The sequence below is a fragment of the Procambarus clarkii genome, chromosome 27 (genome assembly GCF_040958095.1).
Source record: "Procambarus clarkii isolate CNS0578487 chromosome 27, FALCON_Pclarkii_2.0, whole genome shotgun sequence".
Classification (NCBI taxonomy): Eukaryota; Metazoa; Arthropoda; class Malacostraca; order Decapoda; family Cambaridae; genus Procambarus; species Procambarus clarkii.
Window position 1 is genome coordinate 13632510 of NC_091176.1, and position 14881 is coordinate 13647390.

General features: G+C 42.2%; 1 protein-coding gene across 2 annotated transcripts in view; it reads left to right on the forward strand.

The window, feature by feature from the left end:
• Window positions 1-14881, forward strand: part of emb (exportin-1 emb) — a 53999-nt gene that overhangs the window by 12121 nt on the left and 26997 nt on the right. For both annotated transcript variants that reach the window (XM_045749365.2, XM_045749364.2), the window contains exons 4-6: window positions 10782-10888; window positions 12119-12349; window positions 14613-14732. In XM_045749365.2, the coding sequence (XP_045605321.1) occupies window positions 10782-10888; window positions 12119-12349; window positions 14613-14732 (458 nt within the window). The remainder of the gene's footprint in view (window positions 1-10781; window positions 10889-12118; window positions 12350-14612; window positions 14733-14881) is intronic.

Below are 14881 nucleotides of genomic sequence, written 5' to 3' on the forward strand. Positions count from 1 at the left end.
AACCCTATGATTTGTTTAGTGTTCAACAAAATTTAATTAGTTCTCCCCAATTGAAACATTTTATGGGTTTTCAGACGAATAATTAAATTTTTCTTTCTGAAGTTTGTGTCGTTGGTGTGACGTTACATCAACCTATACTCATTGCATATGCGGAGCTTGTTACATTCATGATAGTCACTACTGTCCTTGTAATTATAGGGTACTACTTGTATTCACTACAACCTGTTTGTACCCTGAGATTTTCTGGCCTGGGAATTTTTCCTTGATTTTTCTCATGCAATCGAAAAATGTCTAGTTCCATTATATATCTGGAAATTTTACTGCAGATGTTATTGCAGAGACTGTTAACCCAGTCAAAACCAGTGTTTACCTCGGGTTAAAGTCAGTGTTTGACAGTTATTCCAGGTGCTAATCTGCATCAAAAAGCAATCACTTACCTCAATGTTTACATAATTCTATTACAATTGGCTATAATTGATGTTGGCATAACTAATGTTGTTGGAAGTACAGTATAGTTTAAATAAGTTTTATTTAAAGCTCTGAAATGAAGATGCATTTTTTATGTATGTATCTGCTCCATTGATCACCTGGCAAGATGTTAGACACATTTCCTCAATCCTTCCATGGCTAAATGAAACTGAATTGGCTAGCAGCCTTTAAAGTGGAAGTTCTAATTCAAATTCTTCAGTTTAGAGTAAGAGGAGGAAAACCACATTTAAAACATGAAATTGAATACGTGATCGATGGTTCTCTCTCTTTCCATGGTTGGACATGTTTGGAAAGCTTTCCATGAGGCCAAATTCTCTAAAAAGTTATTGCTGGTAAGTTAGTAATGTATGGTATTGTTTTAAACTTAAACCAAGAGAATCAAGATGGTTTTAATGCTAGCAATGCACTGATGTTACATGCACAGCCTCTGTATACATAGTTGGGTCTGTCAGTGCATAAAATACTGTGCTGTACAATTGTACAGTACTTTGATTATTTCGTAAATTGGTATCAAAATGAAAGATGATTTTAAATTTCATGGAATCCCAAAAAATCTTTAACTAGATCCTTAATGAAACCCCTGGGTCTACAAGATGTTGGGAGGGAGATAAGTTTTTGAGACGTGGAAGGTAAATGTGCAAAAGCTCTTTCAATTGATGGTTCTTTTCTTTGGCTATATTGTACTTGCTGCAGCCCCTCTTGATTGCCATATTTTGTATTCTCAATCTCTACCGGAACATGTCAGTTTGGCCTGGTTATTAATTTCCTGCTTCCTTATTCTTTTCCTCTTGCATAAGCTATACCAGCAGGCATTCAACAACTATTGTACACACATTACAATATTACTAGTTTTTCAAGAACTGTATCTAGGACCTTCCCCTTTTTCCCAACCAGGAAGCCTTTTAATTAACCATCACATAATGGATTAAATATTTATACACCTGTCAAATTTTGAGTGGGAGGGAAATGAGGCATCTGGATAGAAGGCTAGCAACAAATAGAGTTCAATCAAAAGAAATGGCAGTATCGGCCCACGTAACCAAATATCACATAAAATATGACTTACTTTTTGCCACTTGGTTCATTAGGTTGTGGTAATTTTAGGTGTAGGTCTACATGTATCACCTTTGCCGACTAGTTCCTTTAATTTTCCAACGTGAGCTAGATTAAGATCACTGTACTCTATTATAACTAGTATTGTATTAGTTAATTTTATTACACTTGTATCATCACGTCACTACACAAAGATTGCATTGATTCTGACTAATTAGGATAGTTATTCAAAATGAGGGAAAAATATATATTCTGGTAGGTATTGTGCAGAGCAAACACGAGCTTGAAAGCTGCTTTTCTGCTAGGAAGGCAGCCTACACATATGCAATTAAAGTGCACCTTCTGCATGATTTTCTGCTGGCAAATGCAATACTTTATTTATAAGAGCAATAATGCAAATTCCAGTTACCTGGATTACAGTAATAAGAACATGAATAAGAACAGGCAAGTTGACGATGAACCGTAAACAATAATAAAAAGTAAAATCATTTTTGTTTTTTGCAATGTCACTTATTAGTGTTGCTGGTAATAAAATGCATTTGCTGTCATGTGACAGCTCATAGCATTTTGAGTTTGGGATAAACACTGCATGCAAGTGGAGCATTTGTCATTTTCTTATGTTGGGAAATTAGAAGCAAGATTGCTTCAACATGTGTGAGTAAGTGAGAAGAAACAGTACTGGTACTAGTGAGAAAAAGATTATGAAATGGTGCAGCATTTAGTAAGTGTACTGTGTAAGATTTAGTGTCATTTTTGCAAGCACTTGTAAATCAGTATCTTGGGGTTGTTGCTTGGCTGTGATTGTTCCAGGGAAGCATGGTTTAATAAAGTTAAAATAATTTGGTCACCCATGATTTTAGTACAGATTTATGGTGAAATGTTTATTAACTCCAGCACTGTGCGCCTTTTTATAGCTGACAACCCAAGATGTGTAAGAAAAGTGAAGTAAATTGATTTTTCCCCCCTAGTCCTTTTGAAAGTCTTACCTGATCATGGAAAAAATAATAATTTTTTGTTGTCACTTTGGCTGTGATGGAGCACAGAAAGGTTGTGATGACTTCCCAATTCAAGAGTGTTCATGGAGCAATAGCTATTGGCGGTCACTCTGGGCTAAGAATGAAGGGTGAGAGTGACCACAAATATATTGTACATATTTTTATTATAAGAGAAATTTATGTAATGTGTGGAACACCAGATGCTCAAATATATTAGTCACTAATATGGGCACAATATTATATTCTTAAAAGTATAAAACAAACATTTCTTCTGCTATTTGCACACTATATACACTTGTATATAATTACCTACATTTTCATGCACTATTACGTACCACAAAGCAGTTACAAATACAGCAGTCTCTTAGCCAGAGATCAGAGTTCAACACTACTCATGGTTGCTTTCTTGGTACTGAGGCCTTCGCAACCAGGAGGTACTCAAGATTTTTTTCCAAGATGGTGTCTGTTTTACTGGAAGCCTGAGGAAACAGTCGCGAGTCTCCTGTACCCACAGGAGTTTTAAATGTACTCGGTGCTTTAAAATGCCCTAATTGTGTCGTGCAGCTTATAGATATTTGCCGAGAACATCCCTTGTGTCGCGCAGTGGAATGATTAACGATTAAACCACACAAATCATATTCAGGCTATAAGCCCAGATGCTGTAATTGCCAAGAGATGATAATCTCTGGCAATTCTTATAAATTAGCTATACCATTGTACCTAATTGACTGACTAGTGTTTGTAACTGGTGTTCAAATCAAGAATTTTCTGTGGGGAGCCCCTACAGTTCCCTGGAGCTATCGGGCTAATATGTGATACATTAGACCGGGGCATTAGTCTATGGAGTTCAGCCTACCGGGGACCATGAGTCAGAACTTAACCCCCCCCTCAGAAGTGCAGGGAGCAATGGCCCTGGAAAAACTCCCTAGTTGTTGGGGTTTTCCTTATCTGCCATCGACCTGGGTTAGGCTCCAACAAAGGTAGGCATAACAATACAACCCCACGTGGTAAAAAGATTACAAAAAGAAGAAAAAACAAGAACAACTCCCTTCAATCCCAAGGAAACGAGCAACATCACACTCCACTGCTGCGTCGCTCATCCGCACAGCCCTTCCCTCCCTGAGAGGTGGGGGGGGGGGGAACCTCGGGCATCCCCGTGCCAGCTACCTAGTACTCCAGTTCGTTTCGCTAATGTGGTCCGGGGCGGACGTCTTCTGTCCTCAAATTCCAAGGCGGTGTTTTGCCTTTGTGGTGACCTTTGCAGTGTTGTTTTGTGTAGTGGTCAAGCGTCCTCAAGAGTACCAGGGCTACGTGCACTTAGTGGCATCCTTCCCTAGGTGCCCTGTGAGTACTGCCCTTGTTTGTTAGGGTTCTCTTCTCTGGTGCGTTCAGAAACCATTTCCGTAGGGGTTTTGCTGCTCAGCATTTACTCTGCCCTTGGGGCCTGCTGGGGTTTCATGGCTCTTGTTTGACCTTGGGTAGGGAGTGGTATCGTGCTGGTTAGGGCATCAAGGTGCTGTGCAGCCTGCCTGGTTGATACCTGGTTGATAGGGTTCTGGGAGTTCTTCTACTCCCCAAGCCCGGCCCGAGGCCAGGCTCGACTTGTGAGAGTTTGGTCCACCAGGCTGTTGCTTGGAGCGGCCCGCAGGCCCACATACCCACCACAGCTCGGTTGGTCCGGCACTCCTTGGAGGAATAAATCTAGTTTCCTCTTGAAAATGCCTACCTATATGGCAGCCTGTTCCTGTTTCCTTTGGGGAAGTTGTACTTTTGCTGGGTTTTTCTTTTGTTTTTGTTCTTATAGCCTGGAGGGGATCCTCCTGGTGTGGCTATAGTTCCACATCTAATATTTTGTTGTCCCTCTGCTAGGTCCCCGTGATTGTACACATTGCAGGGGACTCGGTGTTCTGATCTCCCCCTCGTTAGCTTTGGTTAGCAACACTTTTTCTGGACTTCCCATAGCAGTCAGCCTACGACCTGTGGAATACCCTGTCAGGGCTCAGTGGATGCATCTTCAGATACCTGGTTGATGGGGTTCTGGGAGTTCTTCTACTCCCCAAGCCCGGCCCGAGGCCAGGCTCGACTTGTGAGAGTTTGGTCCACCAGGCTGTTGCTTGGAGCGGCCCGCAGGCCCACATACCCACCACAGCCCAGTTGGTCCGGCACTCCTTGGAGGAATAAATCTAGTTTCCTCTTGAAAATGTCCACGGTTGTTCCGGCAATATTTCTTATGCTTGCTGGGAGGACGTTGAACAACCGCGGACCTCTGATGTTTATACAGTGTTCTCTGATTGTGCCTATGGCACCTCTGCTCTTCATTGGTTCTATTCTACATTTTCTTCCATGTCGTTCACATCCAGTACGTTGTTATTTTACTGTGTAGATTTGGTACTTGGCCCTCCAGTATCTTCCAGGTGTATATTATTTGATATCTCTCTCGTCTTCTTTCTAGTGAGTACATTTGGATGGCTTTGAGACGATCCCAATAATTTAGGTGCTTTATTGCGTCTATGCGTGCCGTATATGTTCTCTGTATTCCCTCTATTTCAGCAATCTCTCCTGCTTTGAAGGGGGAAGTGAGTACTGAGCAGTACTCAAGACGGGACAACACAAGTGCCTTGAAGAGTACAACCATTGTGATGGGATCCCTGGATTTGAAAGTTCTCGTAATCCATCCTATCATTTTTCTGGCTGTCGCAATATTTGCTTGGTTATGCTCCTTAAACGTTAGGTCGTCCGACATTATTATTCCCAAATCCTTTACATGCTGTTTTCCTACTATGGGTACATTTGATTGTGTTTTGTACTCTGTATTATGTTTAAGGTCCTCATTTTTACCGTACCTGAGTACCTGGAATTTATCACTGTTAAACATCATGTTATTTTCTGATGCCCAGTCGAAAACTTTATTAATATCAGCTTGAAGTTTTTCAATGTCCTCAGCCGAGGTAATTTTCATACTGATTTTTGTGTCATCTGCAAAGGATGATACGAAGCTGTGACTTGTATTTTTGTCTATATCTGATATGAGAATAAGGAAAAGCAGTGGTGCAAGGACTGTACCCTGAGGTACAGAGCTTTTCACTGCACTTGGACTAGATTTTATATGGTTGACAGTTACTCGCTGAGTCCTGTTTGACAGAAAACTGAGTATCCAGCGTCCTACTTTACCGGTTATTCCCATTGACTTCATTTTGTGTGCTATCACGCCATGGTCACATTTATCGAAGGCCTTTGCGAAGTCCGTGTATATCACATCAGCATTCTGTTTCTCTTCTAATGCCTCAGTGACTTTGTCGTAGTGCTCAAGTAGCTGTGAGAGGCACGATCTTCCCGCTCGAAATCCATGTTGGCCTGGGTTATGAAGGTCATTGGTCTCCATGAAATTGGTGACCTGACTCCTAATCACTCTCTCAAATACTTTTATGATGTGCGATGTTAGTGCAACTGGTCTATAATTTTTTGCCAATGCTTTGCTCCCTCCCTTGTGTAGAGGGGCTATGTCTGCTACTTTAAGTGCATCTGGTATCTCCCCCGTGTCCAAGCTCTTCCTCCACACTATACTGAGTGCCTGTGCTACCGGCACTTTGCATTTCTTTATAAATATTGAATTCCATGAGTCTGGACCTGGGGCCGAGTGCATGGGCATGTTTTCAATTTCTTTTTCAAAATTTAGTGCGCTCGTGTTTATATCAGTTATATTTACCGGGGTTTGAATATCCCGCATAAAGAAAATGTCTGGATCTTCCACCTTCATGTTGTTTATTGGAGTGCTAAACATGTCCTCATACTGCTTTTTTAGGATTTCACTAATTTCTTTGTCATCCTCCGTGTATGAACCTTCACTTGTACGAATAGGTCCAATACTGGCAGTGGTTTTTTGCTTTTGATTTCGCATATGAGAAGAAATATTTTGGATTTTTCTTTATTTCCTGAATTGCTTTCTGTTCTAACTGCCTTTCTTCAGTTTCATATGAGTGTTTCAATTTCCGCTCGATTTCTTCAATCTCCCTATTTAAATTATTCCTTCTTTGACGGGAAATTCGTGTCTGCATAAGCAGTTCCGTTATTTTTTTCCTGCGTTTATAGTGTCGTCTGCGTTCTCTTTCTACGTTAGATCTCTTTCTGGCTTTCCTCAAAGGAACATGTTTCAGACAGACTTGATACGCTTCTGAAGTAAGTTTTTCTATTCCTTCTGTAGGACTTGTATTATTTAGAACAGTTCCCCATGGAATGTTTGTAAGTTCCCTGTTTATTATCTCCCAGTCTATCCTTTTATTATTAAAATTGAATTTACTGAATAGCCCCTCTCGCTTTATCAACGTTTTAGGTCTATTCTGAGTATTGATGGTCGTTTGCACTTCAATGAGTTTGTGATCTGAGTATGTGGTATCAGAGTTCCGGCCCGCCTCGTGCCGGTTCAAAGGTTGCTGTGCGCCCTCATCTCAGGGTGACAGTCACCTCTTTTGCCTCCGTCATGCTGCCTGTCGGGTCGACAAACCTTTGACTCAATCTTGCAAGTCGTGTTCTCTGCTTGTTCTCCAATACTATTCTGATGACATTATTGTTAGGGTACAGGCAATATGCGTATTGCATGCTAGGTTCAGGTTGCTGCAACGTGCTAGGTTGGTTTTTCACCTCGGGTTCCAACTTAGGGATTCCCAGGTATGGGGAGGAGTCAACCTTTGGGCCTTGGGCTCCTTTTGATCCTGCTTTGGTGTTGCTGTCCTCTTCGTGGGGCTTGTTGCAGGGGGAGGGGTTTTCTTACCCCCCTTTCCCTGTGTGAGTGTGATTTGGGGTCGGCTCCTCCCTGGATTCGGTTCCGGGCTTCCTTTGGTTCCTTGGCCTCGTCCTTCCGGAGGATTTCTTCCTCTCGTATCTCCCCTAGGGAGGTTCGGGAGGCTCTTGCCGAGACCTGGATTCCACCCCTATGATGGATCCATCCTTATTTGAGTACAGTTCTTTTTCCCTGTATTGGGTGCATTTGGAGGTTCTGGAGTCTTCCTGGCTGGCAGACTGCCCATTCTTTTCGTTGGGGGCGTGGCATGGGTTCTGTTGAACCCACACGCTTGAGTGGCGAGAAACTTTTTCCATTTTGTAGGTTTACCTGTGGGGCGAGTTTGAGCGCCTTAATACACGCTTGTTCGCCCCCTGTGCTTTCTTGGGATGTTGGCCTTGTGCAGCTGCACGTGCAGGTTCCTACCCTTTTGGCGTCCTTGGTTGCTTAGGATTTGTGCGCCCTTGGGGAATTGGCTTCATTCTTGTGCTTCTTTTTCCTTCTCGAGCTGTCTTCGGCCGTGTGCCTCATTTCCCTTCTTGAGCTGTCTTCGGCCTGGCTTGAGGAGAATGTGGTGGCGTTGAGTACCAGGCCATCGTCTGGTGTGCTGTCATCGGTGGCTTGGGCGTCAGCTGCGCTGTTGAAGCTGTTTGCGCCTATTGTGAAGGAGGCGGTGTCTGTTCTTTACTTCTCGCCTCGCATGCCATCAGGCTGTGCTTGCGCTCTTTGGAATCGGCTTGAGCCCTGGCTCTTAGGTTTCTGTCGCCGCTTTGTCTGTTGCTGTTTGCGGAATCTGAGGTCACGCAGTTTCTGGAGGCGGTCTCGTCTAGTTGTCGTCTTATCTCGGACTTGTTGGTTCTCCAGGGTGGCCGTTTTCGGCCTTCTCAGAAGGGTCGTGTCGGCTTGGGGGTTCCACTGGTTGAGGTTGGGCATTGGTGCCAGCTTCTGAGCCAACGTTGCCTCCGGAGCCAGCGTCGTCTGGTCAGCGCGATGATCACTCTGTTCGTCAGCTGGATTCTTGTAAGGGGCAATGACCCTTTTGCGGTTCACCCCGTTGAGGGGGCGTTGGGGTGGGGGTCTCGCAATTGGTCCCACGGTTCGTGGGCGATTTGCCATGCTGGACTTTCTGCTGAGATGGGTTTGGCTTCGGCATCTGTTCTGGTTCCTTCAAAGATGCCCCTTCCGCTTCTCTAGCGATTGCTGGGTTCATACTCTGGGGGCCTTGTTTAGATTGCTATGTTGCCGACTTCCTCTTCGGGACTTTCGGGGTTCAGTGTCTTGGTGCCTACACGAGCCCTCGCTCAATGTGTTCACGGACGCGTCATTTCTTGGCTAAGGCATTGTGACCGGTGCTCACCAGGCCAGCCAGGAGCGATGGGGTCCGTCGGGCTCACAGCACAGTGTGGGAGTTTGCGCCGGTTTGGCGATTGCTTCGGATGGTTCGGGTTGCTCGGGGTTGGACCATCCGGCTCCATTTGGACTGTTCTCCGGTGGTTCATTCCCTGAACCGTGAGGGTTCCCTTTGGTCCTTGCCCCTTTGGGGCTGGTCGCTTTGAGTTATTCGTCTGCTGGCTTCTCAGGGTTTGGCGTTCCGTGCGGTTCATATTCGTGGAGTGTCCAACGTCCTGGCGGACGGCCAGTCTCAGTTCATTCCCCTGTCCATGGAATGGATGGTCGACACCGACTCCTTCTGTTGTCTCTGCCAGACGAACGGACTCCCGGATGTGGACCTCTTCGCGTCAGTGTGGTTTTGGTGTCTCCCGGTCTATGTGGCACCCTTCCCCAACTGTGAGGCTGTCCCGGTGGACGTCTTTTGGCAGGACTGGTCGAGGTGGGGTTACCTGTACCTCTTTCCCTCCAGCTGTTGCTTCGGGTTCTGGCTTGGAGTCCTGCCCAGGGAGTGTATTCCTCGTGGCCCCTTGGTGGCCAGCCCAGCCTTGGTTCCAGGTGCTGCTTGCTTGGTGTGCGAACCCGGGGCATTTTCCGCGGCTCTACCTCTTCCAGCAGGTCAGACCAGTCCGGTACACGGCTGGCTCGGTCGTTTCCTCCACTCTTCGTGTCTGGTCTTTTTTGACACGGGTGTATCACCATTTGTATGGTGATCAAGTGGCTTTGTTGATGGTATGCTACCTGAGAGCTTCTTTTCGGCGACAGTATGAAGTTTCCTGGCGTTCTTTCAGTCATTTTCTCTCTATTTGTAGGTTGTCTTATATTTCTGATCGGGTTGTCTTGTCCTTTCTATCTTGGCTTTTTCAGGACAGTCATTTGATGCCTAATACTGTCACCTCATATCGTGCGGCGGTGGCGTAGCCGCTCCAGCTTGCGTTTGGGGTGGATGTCGCTTCAAGATGGTTTTTCCAAGGCTCGTTTCTGCTGGTATTAGTCTTTGGGGGTCGGGTCAGTGAGCTTCGTGCTCTCTTCCAGCTCAAGAGTTTCTGCTCTTTTGGTCCTGATAGTCGGTTTGTTCTGTTGCAGCCATCTCCTTCTTTTCTGGCGAAGAAAGAGACCGTGGCGTACCGGAGGGACCCTTGGGTCATTGATGCTTGGTTGGTTAGGCTGGGGGTGCATCATGTGTTGTCTGGTTGTGGCTCTTCGCCGTTATAGGTGCGTTTCGGCTTCTGTGGTTGGGGATATACTTTGGGTTATATCCAGTTTCCCTCATTCCCTGTTCCGTGGCTCGAGTCTTCCAGATAGTCTGTATGGTTATTAAGTCTAGCCAGCCTGCAGTCTATCCTTGTGCCCATGACGTTAGGAAGTTTGCTGTATTGGCTGCTGTGTTTGGCAACATGTCCTGGGCTGATATTCGGGCACGGGGATTTTGGAAATTGAACAGGGTCCTGGCCGCCCGTTAACGTTCCTGCTTCTGGGCGTTCCTATGTTGATTTGGGTCACAGGATGCAGCTAGTTGTCTACTTCACATTGAGGAGTGTGTGGTGGCTGCTTCCCGGGTAAGTCCCTCTTTTCCTTATCTTTGGTTATATAGCTCCAGGAAGCTGTAGGAGCTCTCCACAGAAAACCAGCGTTGAATGTAATGAAACGCTATTTTCTGGGTGAGCCCCAGAGGCTCCCTGGAAACCCTCTCCCCCTCCCATCGGCATTTTTTTGCATTGGTCTGACTTGTGGTCCCCGGTAAGCTGAACTCGATAGACTAATGCCCAGGTCTAATGTATTACAGTTTAGCCCGATATCCCCAGGGCACCTCCGGGGCTCGCCCAGAAATTGGCATTTTATTACATTCAACGCTGTTCTTTTTTTATTACCATCAAATAAAAGCAATCTTAACTGGTGCATATACTGTAATTGCTATCTACTGTTTGCACTTTTATGTCTTAACAGGAGAGGAATGTATCAAGTTTGCTTGTCGAGTGGGAAAAATAGTCGTTGAGAAATTTGCTTAAAACATGCAACAACCTGTTTGTTTTTATTAATTTGCTAACACTAGGAATATATGACTTATATTTTTACAGGTATCAAGAAGTACATAGTCAATGTTATTATCAAACTATCCAGCACACCAGAATCCCTTGATAGAGAGAAGGTTTATTTGAATAAGCTGAATATGATTCTTGTACAGGTTAGTATTATATGTTTGTACTTGTACTGGAGCTAATAATTTTATTAGACATTTTTGGATTTATTGTGGCATATATAATATAAATGGCATATACTGCATAAAATAAGTGTAAAAGTACACGCTTGTAGCAATGCTTCCCAAGTTTTTCAATGTTTATATACGGATGGAGTTCAGTATATCAAATCTGACGTATGCAGATGACTCGGTTCTCATCGCAGATTGAGATATACTGTATGTATATTAGTTTGAGGCCTTAAGGATGTGCCTTGAAAGGATAATGATAAGAGTGAATGTAAGTAAAAGTAGTGATAATGAACAGATAGAAAATTGTAACACCTTAATTGAATAGGAAAGTGCTGGAAGCTGGGTTATGTGATTGACTCGATGAAATGGCTGAAGCCAAGTTGAGAATATGAGAAGGAAAGTGAATGACACAATTGAAGCTCTTGTTAAAAAGAAAACAGGAAGTGATATAAATGAAACACTGCATGGAGGATTTCTAGTGCCATTTCTTATGTACAGATGTGCAATATTGGTATGGTATGATCATGGCAAATTGAGTTAGAACAATGGAAATGGACTATCTGAGAATTGTGTGGTGTTGAAAGATTAAATAATTAGTGATCATGGAATGGTGCGGAGTGTAGACGCTGATAATTTCTATGCTTAAATGTTTGAAAAGATGCATGTTTTTTAATATTCAAGGGATTGGTAAGTAAATGTAATCTTGTAGTCTATTAGAGTATGAGAGAAAAGGAATGATGGGCAGATATACAGTAGTGAGTGTGAGAGGAAGTATATATATACTGTAGTGTGGGAGCAGTGGATGAGATGTGGTAGGGAACAAAGGTTGGTGGAAGCAAGTTAAGAAGGGAATGATTGAGTGATATGTTTGTATATTACAACTCATGAGGAGCACTTTACACCTAGTCTTATGAAGCGGTGGAGATGCTGCTGTGGATGATTTGCTGGAGTGTGTTGCTGGTTCTCCAGGATGCTGTTTAGTATGGAAGGTATGGTGTGTGGATGGGTGTCACTATGAATATCTTTTATCTTCTTTTCCTATTTTGCTCTTCTATTTTCTCCAGGCAAATGCCTCCCCAATAAAGAAAGTTAGAAATGGGTTATTGATGATATTGTGATTATATCAAATGAATATTGACTGATTCTTTTCCATGAGTATTTCTCTGGAAATGTTTCTAAATTTACCAACATTTTTCTTTAAAACAGATCCTGAAGCGTGAATGGCCCAAAAATTGGCAGTCGTTTATTCCTGACATAGTTGGGGCAAGTAAAACTAATGAATCTATGTGCCAGAACAATATGGTGATATTGAAATTGCTGTCCGAGGAAGTATTTGATTTCTCAACAGGACAAATGACCCAGACTAAGGCAAAACACTTAAAGGATACAATGTGCTCAGAATTTCAACAAGTTTTTCTTCTTTGTCTTTTTGTTATGGTGAGTCAAGACTGAATTCTTATCTAATGTTCTGTTAAGTTTTTTTATTGTAGTTTAAAAAGGTTCAGTATACATGTTTAATTAGGTTAAATGATTAGGTTAAAATTAGGTTATTCCTGTCTTCTAATTGTCCACCTTTTCCCACTTTTTTTTTTCTCTGTAAAACTCCTGCTTGAATAATAATAAGTTTTCCATCCACTTTCCAGTCACAGATACAGTTCTGTGTGCATAACCATGTCCAAAATGCTTGGGAAGATATTGATATAAGAATATAAATTAGTTTGTAAAATAAACACACTGATGATGATGTGGCAAACCTGTAAATCATCCAGTAATTTGTGGCTAATCTGTGTAAAAATTCCCAAAAAACTTGGTATGAAACTTTCCAAACTTGGTATGAAAGTGCTTAACAGCATATCATAAGTGTGCTTCCTCTGATACCATGCAGGGCAAGGGCTTCCTGTAGTTATTGTAGAGCGTGTTACTTATCTACTTCATTTGAAATGCACAGCTTGGTACAATGATTTATGTACACAAATATTTATGTGAAATGTTCAAAAACTTTTACAGTTGGTTTAAACTGGGTGTGGCTTATATTTAAGAAAATGTGGCATTTGAACATTCTAACTATTTAGGCAATAGTCCAAGCTAGTTGCATTCAGACCTGGTGTACTGTTGCGCACAGTACACCTGTGCTTCCTCAACATATCGCCTATGAGGAATATCATTGCTTGCTTGTTTCCATTTGCCAGGAAGTGTTGCTTTCTGCCAATAAACTTCTTGACTTGAGATTCACATTTCTGCTTGTCTTGGTGCTGTCTTCTGTGGGCCATGTCCTTGATCATAAGACCTGCTGCAGCCATAAAAAACAATGGTAGCTTTTCCTTAGGCTTTCAGAATGAAATCAGCATAGAAGTTTGCTGTTTACTCATTTTAGCAGCAGCAGCTTCTAGGTAAATCTTCTGTAGCTCAATATCAATTTATCGACTTTTGGTTGTAAGTTCGAAGAATATCATTAGCAGTCATCCATAGTGTTAGAACACCTGATATTCACTCATTCACCCAACACTGATATTCTCCTTAAATCCTTAATGTTCTGAAAGCTTCTCTTCATGTGCCTATGTTTGTAGATAGAGCTCTGATTTCTTTCAAGATACCATGGATTTTGGAAATTAAATCTAATCAGCAGTTGTTTTTCATCAGTCTCATCCAGGTGAGTACATGTCTGAAGGAATGCTTAGTATTGCTCTTCATTACATGGTCTTTCTATGAACTCTGTTCAGCGGAAAGGAATCGGCAGCATGAAAATCCGGCAAATAATACTCCATACGACATCTTACCTTAAACAACCAATCATCACAGTGACTTTCACTGCACCTTTTTATGGGTTTGCAGAACTTTGAAAGTCTGCTTTCACATGCCTTTTTTTTTTTTTTTTTTAGATGTCCACAAAGGTATCACAAAAGTGTTAGGCACTAACTGCATCTTCATTTAAACAAGAATTTTTCCCTGGTAATGCTTTGGCTGTACAGTATTGCCATTTCTGTATTCAAATGGTCATCTTATCTGTTAACTTTTTCTAACATGAACACTTATTTTAGCTGTTGTAAGAACATCGCTTCTATGGGTACAGTTGACCTCATTTATATCATCTGCTTCTTTTTGCAAAATGTTAACCATCTCCTGTTTACTGTTCAGTTTCACCTTGCAAATCATTCGCAAATCTTCAGAGGTTTGCATTCTTGAAGGCGGACTTTTGTTGAAACACGGAAATAAAACGCAAAATATCAGTGTTGCAATGTTTAAAAGAAATATATGGAAATAATAACTATTTTACTTGTTAACATTGTCTCTCTTTACAATGTGTAAATTATATTTATTGTATTTTGTAAAAAAATAGCCAGTCTGGCATATTGAAATCAATTTTGGGGGAGTTCCCAGGATCTGACTCTGATTTTGGATATGTTATTCAGCAATGGTTCCTGAGCTGGAAATAGTTTAGTAAGCTTCTGAAGCAATTTTGCCCAGGTTAAAGGGATATTTGCTCTAGATTGTCTGGACTATAATGCTAATGAATTTTTCTCAACTCTTAACAGCTCTGATGTTATAAATTCTCTAATGCATTGTAACTACCATGTGAATTATTCATGTTGCTGTCACATTTGACATTTTAACTGGGAAGTTAGCCAAGACAAACTACATAATTTATTAATATCTACGTAGAGCAAATACCTTTTAGATACTGTACATTTTTTTATTGCAGGAAAACTCCCAGAACCCAACGCTTGTTAGTGCCACACTTGAAACTCTCCTCAGGTTTCTCAACTGGATTCCTCTCGGTTATATTTTTGAGACCAAGCTTATCAGTACTCTCATATACAAGGTAATACAGAATTTATAGTGACTATTGTGATGTACAATAGATTTCTGAATCATTGATTATACTTAAATGTTCTTCTTCTGTTAATCATAGTTACTGTATCCTTGATAAAAGTTTATTTAGTTATGAACAAATCCACAAGGGCCGTGACG